Genomic DNA, 15,499 nt, shown 5'->3' on the forward strand with positions numbered 1-15,499 from the left:
GTTATATAAGGAATCCTGTGCCCCTGTATCCCTGCCTAAATACAACATATGGAGTAGCCAGTGGTGGGGACACCACCATGGCAATGGGTGTGGCTGCAGGAGGACAGGGCAGTTGGTCACTGCTGTGTCTTAGGTGGACTGTTGCCATCATAGAATGGTTTGACTTGCAAGGGACCTTAAAGATCATTTAATTCCATCCCCCTGCCCTGGGCAGGGACTAGCCCAGGTTGCTCAAAGTCCTGTCCAACCTGGCCTTGATGGTGAAAGCAAATGGTTTGAAGTTTCCTTTTGTTCCAATCCACTGTATCAGGCAAGTCCTCCTTCCTGCTCCCTTGCTCCAGTTACTGGTACTCAAACTCCAAGCACCTACAGCTCTTCATTATGGAAGTTTGTAAGGTGCCGGGTAGTTAACTGTGAACTCCTTGGAGCTGCCACTGGCACACAGTGTTGGAATGACTATTGAGGAGAAGACCTGCTAGGCCAGAGGTGGAAGCCTCTTCTGAAATGGTAAATGTTTACCAAGGTATATTGCTTTCTTCAGACTCTGTTATTCCTTCTGCAGCTTCTCCCTCCTTCATGAAGAGTGTCTTCAGCCCTATCTTGTTGCTCAGCCTTATCACCATGTGTGTCACTCAGCTGCGGCTCATCTTCTACATGGGAGCCATGAACACCATCCTTGAGTTTCTGTCTGGAGACCCAAGTCAAGGTAGGGGGATCTCTGAAGACCTTTCTTTATCTGCTTCCTTGGAACTGGGAGCTGCCTCAGGCTTGGTCCTTACAAGAGGCCAGTGAACCTGATTACTCAGCAGATACACCGTGTGTGGTGCACTGGCAGCTGCTGGGTAGGTCCAGTCTAGGGCTGGAACCAGCCCAGGACAGAGGGGCAGCGAGGTAGACACTTGAATGTCAACCTAATTTTAGCCCTGTGTCTGTCAAATACTGCTCCATGTTATTTCCCCGGGTAGGTTGTTGAAAGCAGCCTCTCAGGGTGGACTGCCATAATTTTTATTTTCACTGGAAATCCTATTTCGTCAGGTATTTGTTCTCCTTACCCTAAGCAAGCACAGAGTGCAGAGCAGCTGACTCTCATGACTAATGGTTGAACTCGGTGGCTCAGCCCAGCAGCCGGGGGTGGGAGAAGTGAAGTCAGAGCTGTTTTGTGCAGCTTGGTGTGTGCTGGGGAGGCTCGGGGTGCTCCCCGCACTGGACTCGTCTGTATTTATAGTTCTCATGCAGCACATGGAGCAAACAGGAAAGAGTACATTAGTTTACTGTTGTTCAAAAGACCCAGGGTTGCAAAACAAGACTTAAGACTTTTTTTTTTTTTTAAAGTTGTTTTTGTCCTTTGTAGTAAGATCCAGTTTGAACTTGTTAAATCTGGATTGCATGGAGCTGATAAATCAAGAGGCACTCCTCTGAAAACAGGAGTGAGCTTTGGGGAAGGGAAGGAAAGTCAGGAAACTCCAAGTGCCCTGGCATTCCCTGAATTGCTTTGTTTCTTGAGCCTCTGACAGCCTGCAGCATTCAGCTCTTTATCTCCTGGCTTGGGAGCCAATTTAGGCATTAAACAGTAAACAGGACAAACTTCACACTGCCTACCTTTCCCAAAGGTGCTTAGTTTTCTGCTTACCTTGTAACTCTGACACTGGAGGTTTTTTATTATTTTTATTTATTTATTTTTACCCTGGCTTGCTCCAGTTATTTCTCTTTCATTTTTTTTCCTTTCCTCCCCTCCTTGGAATTTTAGAATTAATGTTAACTATATAAGCTGCCAATTCTGTTTAGATCAAACTCTGTGCTAGAACAGGGGTTGTGCCCCTTGAGTATATTGCATTTTTTCTGTGCCACCTTTAAGATTTCTCCCTATTTTTTTCCCCTCCTCCCCCTGAATTAGCCTGGGCTCAATGCAGTGCAGTCGCTGTCTTGGTGTTTCCATGGCATCAGCAAAACAGTGGTATTGTCTGCTCGCAGCAGTGTCAGGCTGCAAGAGCACTTCCAAGGCTCGTGCAGCTCCTTAGAAATGTAATCTGTGTGGATCAGGAGAGGATGGGATGATCTCCCTGGTCCCTCTCACATTTATTTACTTGAGCGTGATTTGCTGAGAGAGCTCCCTCCACCTGCAGCTGCCCTCGGGAGCACTGAGCAAGGGAAGGAGGGAGTTGAGTCAAATCCTGCAAGTGTTATGGTCAAAGAAAACTTCAGCATTCCTGGGAGCAGAGCAGGAGAGAAGGATGTGGGAGAAATTATGCAGATAGGTAGCAATGCCTTTAAGTTGCAGTGAGGCACAGTTCTGAAAAACTGTGAAAGTTCTTCCTGTGCAGATTACGGTGACTTAGACCTGTCATGAAACCTGTAGGTGGAGAGAGCAGTCAGCCTGTGGCTGCTTAGCTTCTGAAAACCCTCAGAAGGTGAGGAAGAAGCTGAGGGTTCAGTAGGTCTGTAAATGACTGTGTAATTGTGTTGTGGGAGGGCAGGAGAGAGTAGACCTGTTGTGCCTAGAACTTGAAATCTGGCTGCGCTTTTCATAAATTGTCACCTTGGTTTCAAGTGTGGTGATACTGGGAAACCTTGGTTAGAATCAGGGCTGGAAAAACTCAGCTGTATGAGGTGATTGCTTAGGATAGTTTTGAGGACAAGATGTGTAGAACATTAGATGTAAAGGATTGTGCCCTTGTGTGTTCCCTTTGCCTTGATAGAAGCTCTATCCAGCCTTCTGCCATATCTACTTCTGGTGGTATTTGATAGGTATTGTTCTGGTGTTTTCTCCTCAGGAAAGAATGTTTTTTTAAGATGATCGATAAGTTGAGGAGGCCCTGTTTTGTAGTAGCTACTGTCTTTCCTTCTGTTCTCTTGCTGACCCCATAAATTTCATTCCCTAATTCAAGTTGGCCTTTGCACTTGCTGTTTAGAGCCCAAGATTAAGTGTTCAGAAGAGCAAGAAGAGGCAAAACATGACAGCGTGGCTTGCTTCTTACCTTCTGTTAAAAAATAACCAGACAACAATGAACCAGATCCTGGAGTGTTCATAGAGGGTGATGCCACCTGTTTGTCTTGGCTGCAGCAGTTGCTATAATGAGAGGGGATGTGGGGTCACTTCAGGGTTTGCCTTTGTGGGAGTAACAGGGGTTAGTTTGGAGACTGGAGTTGGAAGTTCCTCTTGGTTCCTTTGCCAGCAACTGGAGCCAGGAAAGTATCATCAGGTGCCCTGCTGAAGTTTGCTACAGCTGGAAAGGCTTTGCTACAAAGAAAGGCTTTTTGGAAACTTATCTCCATTACTAAGTTGATTTGGGTGTAAATCCTGGCTGTACTGCTTTGGCCAGACCTAGAAATGCTTTGGGAGGGACAAACTAAAATTTGGTTTAGTTGTTTTGCTTACAGTGCTGTTACTTGTGCTCTGTGCTGAGAGGGGCAGTTTCAGAACTACATCCTTATTTCAGAGCTGTGGCACACCATGACTCACCAGCCCTTCTGTGCGATGCCTAAATCATCACATGGGCTGCTGAGAGGAAGTGGAAAAAGCATTGCAGGGTGGGGGAACTGCTCAGTAACAGGAGGGGACAGTTCTTCTAAGTCTGCTGGCATCAGCTTTCCCTTAGCAAACCATGGAGACACTTCTCTCGTCTTTAGCGTGTGGGAAATTTCATCAGTTTGAGTTTTTCATGATTGCTCTCAAATGCTGTGGTTTTTTGGCTGCTAATCTCCCCTCCTCCTCCCTCCATACTTGTCCATTCAGCACAAAATGGGTTTAGTCCTCACCTTCCCAGCCTGATTGTCCTTGCTGGAGCTTCCCAGCTGGAGGGGATGTAACTGCAGCTCCCAGCAAGGCAGGAGAGGAGATGACTAAGGCAGGTCTGGCTGTGGAGCACATATAGCTTGTGAGAACTTTTCCTGTCTGTCCTAGCCAGAATAAATCTCCCTGGCACTAAGAAGTTGCTGTGTTCCACTTTTTTGGAGCCCTACCTGCTGTTGAGCTGCTGCTCAGGAAATATTAGTGCAGGATCAGAAAGGCTGAAGGAAATGTGCCCAGTATGTCAAATCTCTGGGAGGCCAATTGGTGGAGTGGGGCTTTGGTGTCCCAGCTCCTTGAGCTCTGCCTGTCAGCCTGTGAGTCCAGAGGGTCTGGGTTATTCAACAGAGAGGTGATCAATGGAAAGGAACAGGATTTTTTGTTGTTTGTTTGTTTGTTTTTCTATTGCTACTACAGTATCGCTTGGACTAATAATTATTTTTAATTTTGTTTTTTCCCTGCAGTGGCTCTCTACACTTCCATTTTTGGGGTGTTGCAACTACTGTGCTTGCTGACAGCGCCTGTGATTGGGTGCATCATGGATTGGAGAATGAAAGAATGTGATGATGGCTCAGAAGAGAATGAGGAGAGCAACGCTGAGCAGTGCGTAGTGTGCGCCACACGGGACATGCAGCCACGTAGCAGGCCCCCCCTGCTCTGCATTATGTGTTTTGTGATGAAAGACTGAAAAGAATATTGGCTCTTCAGTATAGAAAAGAAAGCCTGAAGGAAGACTTGATAATTGCAGAGGAAAGGAGCAAACTATCTTCCGTGTCTGCTAAGATCAGTGAAGAAGAGCGAATTTAAATTGTAGCAGGAGAGGCTCAGATTTCCCTCCTAGCCTAAGAGTAATAGTAACAGCACTGAAATAAGTACCCAGATGTTCCTCAGCTTCTACTGATGGAGATCCCAGCCACCTCCATAGGCAGACCTCTAGCCAAACTGGTTTAGATAGAGTTGATGTGATATGTGGAGAATCTTGCTGTGAGTTCCAGTTGCTGGTGAAAGTGCTTTTGTAACACGGGTTTTGCTGTCCTTCCAGAAGTGACAAGAAAAAGAAAAAGCGTGATCGTCAGATCCAGAAAATCACCAATGCCACCAATGCCTTTGTATTCACGAATTTCCTGCTGGTTGGATTTGGAATCACCTGTCTTATTCCTAACCTGCCGTTGCAGGTGAATGGGTGGAATGGATGGGGGTGCTGGAGGGGCTGGCAGAGTGGGGCCGGGCAAAATGACGGGCAGGACAGTGCCAGGAGAACGTGCTAGTGGCAGGAGGGCTTTCTGGCACTGCTGGGAAACTTCTGTACTGCTTGGGAACCCCAGGAGTTGAAACAAATAGTACCATGCAGTTTACATATTCTTGAGAGAACCAAAAGAAGCAGCTCTAGTTAAAATGTCAGATTTGATCCAGAATTTATTCACACTTAGAAGCTTCTGCAGCTGAGCTGTGTAACAACAAATACTTTCCTACCAAGATCCTCTTCAGCAGTGCCTGTATGTTTAACCTGGGCTTGATTTAAGCTGCTGACAGTTGGAAAATTTGCTGCAAGAAGCACAACACGGGGTTATATACAGCAGGTTATTTCTGCGTCAAATGCTGTGCCCAATGGTACATGTGGGATTGTAAACCTGTTAAAATATTTATTTTGTGGCACCACCTATTTTTGGCAGAGGAGTTTAGTGATTTTATGCTATACTTAAGCATGCCTTGATGATATAGGCAAACAGATGTAATTTGCTCCTACTTGTGTGTTGTCCGCAATAACTTGTGGAAAATTAACTAAATTGGTCGCCATGAAAAAGCACTTGTGGTCCTGGTCACAGGTTGCTGGGGACACGTCCTGGCAGCAGTGCCATCTGCAAATGAGAGAGGTCTTGTGTGTGATTAACCTCAGGGGCCTCTGCAAAGAAAGGAAAAGCAGTGCCTTGAGACAACTACAGATTTCTTCCCTTGTGGTGATATTTTGGGTTTTGGTTCTGGGTTATCCAATCCCACCTTTGTACTAGAAAGAACAGCTTTTAGGAGTGGTTGTGTGTTGGGGCCTGGGTGGTATCTCAAATGTGACATTTTTTTTCTGCTTCTCTTTTCAGATTCTTTCCTTCATTTTGCACACAATTGTGAGAGGATTCATCCACTCAGCTGTGGGAGGCCTTTATGCTGCTGTGTAAGTCTCTGGTTACCTATAAAATGTGGCTGGCCAGATAAACTGTTTTGGGATGATAGGCTGTCCAGGTGAGAGGGAGATCAGGAAGTGAAGTCTTCATGGTCAGAGGGGAAAAATGATGCAACTTGTTTCTACAGTCACCACTAGACATGACAGTAACTAGACTGAAGTCCCAGCTGGTGCCTTCCTTGTTTAGCAACAGCCAATCCCTTTGGCATAGCTACTGCAGTGAGACAGGCACAGCTCTGTGTGGGCCTCAGGTGAGACTTAGGTATTGACACTACGGTTATATAGTAAAAGCTCAAGGCTGTTTTTGTCTTACAATGAGCAGATATGTGCATGTGCCCAAGTAAAACATTAACGTAACTGAAAACATCGCTGCTGCTCTGCTCTGAAGTTACACTGGTAAAGCATTGCTCAAGATAGCATTAGTGATGCCTCCTCCCTTTCCCAGGACAGATCATCCATCTTGTTTCCACCTTATCAAAATTATCGATAGCTGAATCTAAATACTCTCTTCCTCGTTAAGCAACGTGTTTGGTTTTGAAAACAGATCTGCCCCTCTGTCCTGAGCTGTTGGGACAGAGGAACAGAAAGGAGATGTTCTCTTTCAGGGAATCACAGAATCGTTGAGGTGGGAAGGGACCTCTTGAGACCATCTAGTTCATCTCTCATGCTTGAGCAAAGTCAGCTAGAGCAGGTTGCCCAGGATTGCACCCGGTTGTGTTTTGAATATCTCTATGGATGGAGACTCCACAATTCCACAGACTCCTTCTGTCAAAGGTTTTGGTCCCAGTGTCTATGGAATCCAGACTAGAAAACCCATCTAAGACTCTGCTTCAAAAATGCATAAACTTTTGGTTTCCTGGCAGCTAGAAGTAAAAGATTTTGTCTTGGGCAAGGTAAATAAATGTATGTTGCTGTACATATCAGCTTGCTTGTAAACTAATCCTGTTTGGCCATTGCAACTCTCTGGAACTTCCTGGAGTGAGGTATTTTTGCTTTGAATGTGACTTATTTCAATATTTGAAGGTTTTGACCCACTTCTTTCTCTCCTTCCAAGCTTAGTTTAACCTGACTCTTTTTAAACACTGCTCAGTCATGGAAAGAGAAAGATGTCAGATGGTTTCTGAAATTTGTTTTTCCATTAGTATTATCTGATATTCATCAATTCAGTCAACAGTGTTATTTAGTTTGACATAGGATCAGACTTGTCCTCTAAAAAGGAAAACACATACCTGTTGTGCAGGTTTCACTCACTTCGAAAGGGAGCAAATTGTTGTGACCAGATAAAAACAATTGCTCAGCCACAAGTGCTGTCATCTGGATAAAGAGGCCCTGCTTTCAACTTGTAAATATCAACACTCTGCTCCCTGTGCAATAGGAACAGTAGTTGTATAAGCACTTCCACCTGCCTACAGTACAGCTGCAAAACAAAACAAGTTCTGGATTTTATATTAAAGTTTGAGAGCTTAGGATGAGAACAGTCTGGAGAGGAAGGCTCCAGCCTTGGCACCAGGGCCACCATGGGGTATAGCCAAATACCCTGTAAAAAGAGGTAGTTATACCTGAGTCCAGGAGAGAGAAGTCTTGCACATTGTGCCTGTCTTGGGACTGTGCTCTCAAGTTAGTCTCTATAAATTAGTCTCTATTAGTTGACTGGGAGTGTAATCTGATCTGGGTGATGTGAACGGTCAAGGTGACATATTATAATGCTGTTGCTCTCTTTGTTGACAGATACCCCTCTACTCAGTTTGGCAGCTTGACAGGGTTGCAGTCGTTGATCAGTGCCCTCTTTGCCCTTCTGCAGCAGCCTCTCTTCATGGCACTGACAGGACCTTTGAAAGGAGACCCCCTCTGGGCAAGTTCTTCTTAAATTTCATGTGAAAGCTTGGGTGGTTAAGATGGGTTTTGGCTCATTTCTTGGAAAACAAAAGGACTCCTGTGCATGAACCAAGGTTAAAAACAGCTGGACTTTTACCTGTCCCTTAATCTGCTGTTACCTTGGTGCTGTCCAGGAGACCCTTCTCTGTGTGAGTAATGACTCACTGGGAGGGAAAGCCATTAACCCTTATGCTGGTTTATGGAAAGGGGGAAAGGGAATGCTTTCCACTAACAATTTACGTGGTGAGTCAAAATCTGTCAAGTCAAAGTGAGTGAATGTGAGGAGACCTCAAAATACAATAGAAATACTCTGACCCTTAAGAGCTCTTAGCTCCATTTACCAGTAAATTTTGGATTGCTGATGCTAATGTCCAAAAAGCCAAATGGCTGTTGAGGGGTAGGGGTAATGTGGTGTCTTGCTGAGAATCTGGGCAGCTCAATAAAATAATGACATGGGTGGAGAGTTCTGGTCTCTAGGCTACGTGTGCCCACGCCAGCAGCCTGTTGCTCTTCAATCAGCCAACTTGGTGTGAAGGAGCTGCAGCTTTTTCTGTGGAATGAGACTCCCACAGCCATAATCCTGAGCAACAAACTCTTACAGTGTGTAGCTTGTACACATGGTACTCTGGGCACAGGAGTGTAAATATAAAAACAGTGGAGGATGTTGCCAATACACTGAGCAGGGCGTGTCCTGGTTTGCCCACAGCTGAGTGACGTGGGCTGGGTTCTGACACTGCAGGATGCGTGACTGAGCTGTCGTCCTCCCTTGCCTGCCTAATTTTGGTTTGCTTTTTTTCCTGCAGGTGAATGTTGGCTTGCTTGCCATGAGCCTCCTGGGTTTCTGCCTTCCAATCTACCTGGTCTGCTACAGACGCAGGCTAGAGAGAGAAAAAAAGCAGAAGATGGAAGACGCCAAACTTTTCTTCAAAATCAATGGCACTCCCACTGAGGAAGCCTTTGTTTAAACTGGTGCTTCACATACAACCTCCCCTGTACAGGTTCCTACCACATCCGTGGGTTCTACCTGTGGTGTAAGCCAGGATTTTCCTCCCCTGGCTCTGCCAGTCTTTGCTCATCACTGGAGTGAGGGCCGGACATCGTGACTGAGATTTCCTCAGATATATGGCAGGAGGAGACTTCCTACTCCTTACTCCAAAACACGGGACACTTTTTCTTTTTTTAAAGGCCACACAGATATTGTGTCTTAAATTATCCCCTGATCACGCTCTCCAGCAGCAGAGAGTTTGCATAGGAGATTGGGGACAGAAGGAATAGAGGGATGGGAGAAGAGGGAAGACAGACCATAGTTTGAGTTTGCAAGTGTAACGCAGTGAAGTCTGTTTTCTCCCCCTCTTCCCCCAGCCTTGGCTGACACAGTCTCGGATGCAAGCTGCACTCTCCTTCCTCCCTGAGGCTTCATAATGGTCTTTCTGCTTGATGTGTAGCTGGACCCAGTGGTTTTACTGTCTATCCAGACATACCCTAGACTGTTTCTGAGGCAGGGAAGGGGGTTTTATTCCTATGTGTATGAGCACAGCTTCACTGTGTTGCTAAATGTTGGCTGCTATCACTGACAGCTCCCAAACCTTTTATTACTGCAAATGACACAGACTGTGAGCAATGGATCTGCCTTCCATAAAGAAATGAAGAGCCTACAGTGGACTGCTTGTCCTAGACCAAGCCTTCAGAGGCCTGGAATTCTTCCTCTTCCCGGTTCACAAACCACCTGTATGTGTTTTAAACTGTCTGCAGTCCTGGAACCCTTGAGATAGGAATTGGATCTTGTTTACAGATGAAGTGCTTTTGAGACTTGTTGCCTTTTGCCTCTTCTTCCCTTTGACATGACCCTGGGAGGGGAGCAGCAATGTGTATTTAGTAAAGTGGAGAAACTTCTTGAAGCTGAGTTCTGGGGCTCCAGATACCTTGGTGTTCACGTGTTGTGAGCTGGTGAAAAGAATCAAGAATGCAGAACACTCCTTTGTGTCTGGTAACTGGATCCTGTGGGCACGGCAGGGCGATGTGGTGATGTAATTTTTCCTTTAGCCATGCTTATTTACATTGCTCTGACCATAGTCACCAGGTTAGTTTGACTGACCCAAATGCCAGTTTGGCTGTATTAGGAGCCTTTTTGATGCTCTGTCTGGACAGAGCATGTGGTGATTGATTGTATGGTGAAGCCGACTGTCAGAGCAATACACGTGGGTAAAGGTGCCCCAGGCCTGTTCACTAGGGAGGGAATACAAAGGGAATTTTTAACCTGCTTATTTTTATAGAGGTCTTGTCTAAAGCAGATTTTTCTGCCCTTAACCTTCTTGCTGAGGTCAGTAGCTCAGGCCCTGTAGCCTTGTGACTTGCGTTAACACTGTTGGTCCTGCTCGGAGCAGGACTGTGCAGGGGTGAGGATGAGCATCCCCGGTGGGTGCTCCGGGCTGAGCTGGTGGCTGCAGAAAGGTTGGGGCAGAAACAAAACAATCATGAAGATGTGGTGGTGTTTTACTGCAAAGCCTGGCAGGGGGTAAGTCATTCAACTTCTCTATGTCTGCTTGGAAAAGTACAAGACTCAATCGCTGTTGGCGCTAAGAGGAGGATTAGAAACAACAACACCTGCTCAAACCTTCCTGAGAGAAATTACCTGGAAACTGGGTGTTAACTCCTTCTCTGACGGTTCAAAGCATACAGATGCTCAGCCCAGCCAGGGCTTCACCTTTCCTAAAGAGCAAGCGTGCACAGAGCCTGGGCAGGACGGCTGGAGCCCTGCGGGTCCTTTGCCAGCGCAGGATGACGAGGCAGCTCCGTGGGACGGCAGCGCCATCTCGAGTCGCTGCTCCTGTGAGCAGTTCCGATGCTGCTCCACGGTACCTTTCAGTCTTCAGCCACTCGTTTCAAAAGGACTCACCACTTGAGCATTTGACACATTTGTGAATTATTTTTTTTTTCTTAATGTGTTGCCTTTATTAAATGTGTTTGTTCCAAGACAGCCTTATTGCCTGCTGTCAACACTTTACTCTTCTGGAACTTTTTGTCTTTTGGTGTTGATTCAGTGACCTTCCCAGCTTTTCTTTCTTTTGTGTCGAGCAATAATTAAGGAGGCAGAGTTTTGGTTAATTTTCCTGTTCACCTGGTGTATATGTTTAGAGACCCACTTGCCTAGGTTTCCAGAGGGCTTTCTGCAGGTTTCTGCATTTAATATTACAATACTTCTAAATATTTTGAGAAGAGTCCTACTCTTGCTCCAAGATATTTGTGACACGAGAATGACAGATTAAGTACCTTTTTATAGGAATAGCTCAGACAGGTGAGTGTCTGAGCCACCATCCACAGTCTCAGTGTCCTAAAGCAGAGAAGCTGCTGGAGGGTGTCAGTGTGCTAACTCAGCATTACTTCCCCCTCAGTTTCAGAACACTGAATGTGATTGCTTCCACTCTTATGTCACTTGAATTCCTGTTATAAATGTCTCTGCAAAATAGTGGAATATAGAGTGGCATATTTTCATGAAGTCGCAGTGGAGTTGCTGCTGCACATACTTCAAAGAACACCCTTTTATTTCTGCCATCTACCTCCCTACTGCAGTTCCCAGTCCCTGCCCTTTATTAGGAATACCTTCAAATCCAATTTCATCTGATAAAATGGTGGATATGTGACTTTTAATGTCTCTGCTGATGTGGCATGGTGTTTAGAAGCTGCTGGTCAGCTGTGAGGAGCAGAGCTCATGCCTTGGAGTCGCAGTCCTAGTGGGTACACAGGGAAGTTTTACCTATTCAGAGTTGAACAGACAAGTGGTGTCACCTTCTCAGGCCATGCAACAAACTGTGGGAGTCATTGCTACAGAATGTAGTGGGGAACAGAAGTATAAATTCTTTTTTTTTTTTTTTTTAAGGGGCTGGTTAAACAATGCTCTGCATCCACTAACTCAGGGAGATTTTAAGTTGCTGTAAATAAGAAAGTTGTGCCAAGGAAAGATTATTGTTCTGTCTACATATTCTGTCTTTTAAGAATTGGTCAAAGATGAAGAAAACATGCTGGGCTAAGGTAAAACACTGGTCTGACACTAGCGGGGTTTAATTTATTGTGACAGTTGTGAACCAAACTAATTTTAAAGCAGTCTCAAATATATCTGCATGCAAGATGTGCAAATACTCTACTGATTGTGGCGTAACTGCTTCAGTCCTGCACCTTCTGCAGCAATGGGCCCTTGGAGGACAATATTCTGCCTTCAGTATCTTTAAATGTTGTCATGCACAGTGCAGAAACAAACACTGTCAGGGTGGTCCCGTCACATGTGGTGGATCAGGGTCAGTTTGCCTCGTTTTTTGAGGCTCAGGGAAATGTAATTGTGGATTACAAATGTTTGGAGTGGAAAACAGCATTGCTGCCTTCTAGCTGAGAGATGAAGGATCAAGAAAATTCCTGGTGCACTCTCTGTGTGCATGAGCCACCTTGTGGGAAAAATAGATGGGCTACCAAAGGCTGGAGAGCCACAGCAATTTGAATCAATAATGCATTTACCTTTATAACTCAAGTATAGGTCAGTGTGTTTAACTACTTTCATAATTCCTGAATTATGAATTTGTAGGTCTTGGGGTTTTTTTATGCCCCTTGTACCCCCCCTAACCCTCATTCATACGAGAAGTGCAAGGAGGGTGGTCGTGGGAAAGACCTCCATGGAAGCATCCCCAGTGGAATGTAATGAAGCAGAAACCTCATCTGTGAGTACTTGGTGTTTGTAGGGGCCCTCAGACTCAAGGGTGTTGCTGTGTAAAGGTGATTGCACCTTCTGAAAACGCTGCTTCTGACCCCTACAGACTCACATGCATTTAATGTGCATCCATGCTAAAAAAATACATATAAAAAATTAAATTCACAGAGTGGGGAATGGAGGATGACAGCTTTTTGCTTTCACTAATCTGTCAGTGCCTAAGCCCTGTTGACACAGTCTTTATAGCACTAATGCAATGACACTGTGTCAAAAGTAGCAGAGAAAATCTGTGCTGTTCTGCTTTAATAGGACACTTACACTATGACAGTAACTGCATAAAGCTATATCTGGATCCTTGAGATGAAACTGGACACAGATGTATGCAAAAAAAAAAAGAGCAAATCTTGCTGAGGCTCCAACTTAACTGCAATTCTGCTACAGCAACTAAAATGTTCAACTCCCACAGCAAAGCCTGGTCTTTTCATGCTCCATCTACAAAGGAAAATCGCAGGATAATGAGATTGTAACTAAGTCAGTAAATCACTAAAATGTTTTCTAGTAGGAGATTTCCCTCCTGACATGCTGATGAATTTGGAAAATATGCTACAAAATTTGAAGCAGATAGCATAGGGTAAAAAAGAAATCTTAAACCTACAAATTTTGTTACTTTTTTCCCCCCCTTTTGAGTCTTTTCTGCATCTGCAGAGATTTTGGTATTCCCTATGCCCCAATTTAGAACTGCAAAGTACTTCTTTTGTAGATAATGGAAATGAGTATTACAGTAGGATTCCTGATGGGAAGGGACTGGGTTTGGTTGTGGTTTTTTTTTCTTTTTCTTTTTTTTAATTAAAAAAAAAGCCAATTCTGATTTATAATTCACAATGTTATCTTCTCTGGAGTAGCTGAAACAATGATGTGTTATGTAGCTGCATTCTTACATGTTAATTATAAACCCCCGCAGCTCCTTGTTTTTCTGCCTGTGCTGCCAGCCTGTCTCTGTGCAATCTGTTTTTATCAGGTGTCCTCTACTCCACGTTGTCACCCTACTGCTGCCTGTCACTTCCTTATGCCTGACCCTCTGTCACTCACTTTTTATTCTGGAGACAATCCCTTCTTTCAGAAAACCCCCTCTTTAACCCAAGAGCATTACCTCTCCCACCTTTTGCTGTCCACAGGATTTTTTGTGGTGTTTGTCAAAGTTGAACTGTAAGCTCCTCGGGGCAGGCCTGTGTCATCTTCTCTGTGTTTGTAAGGTGATGTGCACTCTTGCAGTACTATCTCAAAATAAAGTGATATTAAGTTAATCATTAGTTTTCCTTCTGAGGCTGAACATAACAAAAGCATTGTTTGCTTCCTAATGAGACTATGGAAGCATGAATGTTTTACAGGGTGTCACCTGCCAAAGGGCAGGACACAGATTAAATGTTTCCTTGAATTTTTCTTCCCTAGGTTAGGAGCTAATAGTAATGCCAATTAAGCTCTACTGGAGAATTAAAATTTAATCTCTGGAAAAAGTCCCCAAACCGTAGAGGGCAGGTTGAGAATGAGATCAAGCTCAGTTATGCAGGGTGAATTAGTGTCAAATACTGAAAGATGAACAACTGACCTTAGGTGGGAATTCAGGTGTCAGCAGGAAAGCTGCACATCTCGGTTATCCCCTCTCGAGCTTGGTGATGCTAAATCTATGGTGGTTTACTTTTCCAATCCAATAATGACAATCCTTGCTCTGTGATTCCAGTGACAAAAGTGGTAAGATTAGCACCCCTTAGTGTTTTTTACTGAGTACAGATCACAGAAAAGGGTTTTTGCTATCGCCTTCTAATAAATATCTGGAGTTCCTCTTGATGCCAAGTGCAGCCTGGGTGACTGCAGCTCAGCAGTAATTTTGAAAACTAAAGAAGACTTGAAAATGCGATAAATCATGACCTGGTGACAAGGTGGAGCCCATTACCTGAGGACACTCACCCTGTCTGATTGTAGCACTGACTTATCCCCGGATATTTGCATTAATACCCTGATCACTAGTCATTCCCTTTCCTCACCCTCCCAAAAGAGGGGGGTCGGGAGCTGGCAAGAGGACTGCAACACCTCCACTGCGAAGACAGGCTGAGAAATTTGGGGCTGTTCAGCCTAGAGAAGAGAAGGTTTTGTGGAGACCTCACAGCCCCTTCCAGTATCTGATGGGGCCCTACAGGGAAGGCAGAGAGTGACTTCATCAGGAACTGGAGTGACAGGACAAAAAGTAATGGGTTCAAACTGAAAGGGGAAATTTAGGTTAAATTCTTCCCTGTGAGGGTGGTGAGGCCCTGGCACAGGTCACCCAGAGAAGCTGTGGCTGCCCCATCCCTGGAAGTGTCTGAGGTCAGGTTGGACAGGGCTTGGAGCAACCTGGGATAGTGGGAGGTGTCCCTGCCCAGGGCACGGGGGTGGGGGCTGGAACTGAATGATCCTTAAGGTCACTTCCAACCCCATCCATTTCATGGCATTATGATTGTAGAACCTCCCTAGTGCCAGGAGGGCTTCGTGGCACTGCTGGGAGACTTCTTGGGAACGCCAGCCTTAAGAGCTGAAACGATTAACACCGCGCAGTTTACATCTCTTGAGAGATAGACCCTAAAGACGCTGCTGTAATTAAAAACATCGGAGTTGACTCAGAAAAATCCGAGGGACTGCCAGCGGACTCCGGCACTGCTGGGAGACCGCTGCACCGCCTTGGGAACCCCAAAGTCTCGGAGAGCCGAAACAAACCGCAGCGGTGCGGTTTAGTTTTACACCTCTTGGGAGAACCCCTAAAGGAGCGACTTCATAGCCCAAAAAAAAAAAAAAAACACAGAGAAAAAAAAACCAAAAGAATCGGCGGGCCGCGCTCGCGCCGCGCTGAGGGGGGCGGTGGGCGGGGCCGCGCGGGCTCCGCCCCGCGCGCGGCGCGGAGGTGACGCAGCCGTTGCCGCAGAGACGAACCGCC

At 45.5% G+C, this 15,499-nt stretch overlaps 1 protein-coding gene and 1 long non-coding RNA gene across 3 annotated transcripts in view; one reads left to right on the forward strand and one right to left on the reverse strand.

Annotated features, from left to right (window-relative positions):
• The window catches only part of SLC43A2 (solute carrier family 43 member 2), a 30,174-nt gene extending 19,321 nt beyond the window's left edge, over window positions 1–10,853 (forward strand). For both annotated transcript variants that reach the window (XM_027691177.1, XM_027691176.1), the window contains exons 9-14: window positions 563–706; window positions 4,252–4,390; window positions 4,830–4,962; window positions 5,881–5,954; window positions 7,692–7,815; window positions 8,642–10,853. In XM_027691177.1, coding sequence (XP_027546978.1) covers window positions 563–706; window positions 4,252–4,390; window positions 4,830–4,962; window positions 5,881–5,954; window positions 7,692–7,815; window positions 8,642–8,803 — 776 coding nt within the window. In that variant the 3' untranslated portion in view covers window positions 8,804–10,853. The remainder of the gene's footprint in view (window positions 1–562; window positions 707–4,251; window positions 4,391–4,829; window positions 4,963–5,880; window positions 5,955–7,691; window positions 7,816–8,641) is intronic.
• Window positions 10,854–12,808: 1,955 nt separating this feature from the next.
• LOC113971346 lies at window positions 12,809–15,369 on the reverse strand. The gene is made up of 4 exons (XR_003535526.1): window positions 15,147–15,369; window positions 14,141–14,260; window positions 13,685–13,808; window positions 12,809–13,026 (listed from the first exon to the last, which is right to left on the reverse strand). It is a non-coding gene; the product is annotated as an uncharacterized LOC113971346 (long non-coding RNA).
• Window positions 15,370–15,499: the final 130 nt, after the last annotated feature.

Source organism: Neopelma chrysocephalum, unplaced genomic scaffold, assembly GCF_003984885.1.
Source record: "Neopelma chrysocephalum unplaced genomic scaffold, ASM398488v2 Primary Assembly neopelma1_82, whole genome shotgun sequence".
Classification (NCBI taxonomy): Eukaryota; Metazoa; Chordata; class Aves; order Passeriformes; family Pipridae; genus Neopelma; species Neopelma chrysocephalum.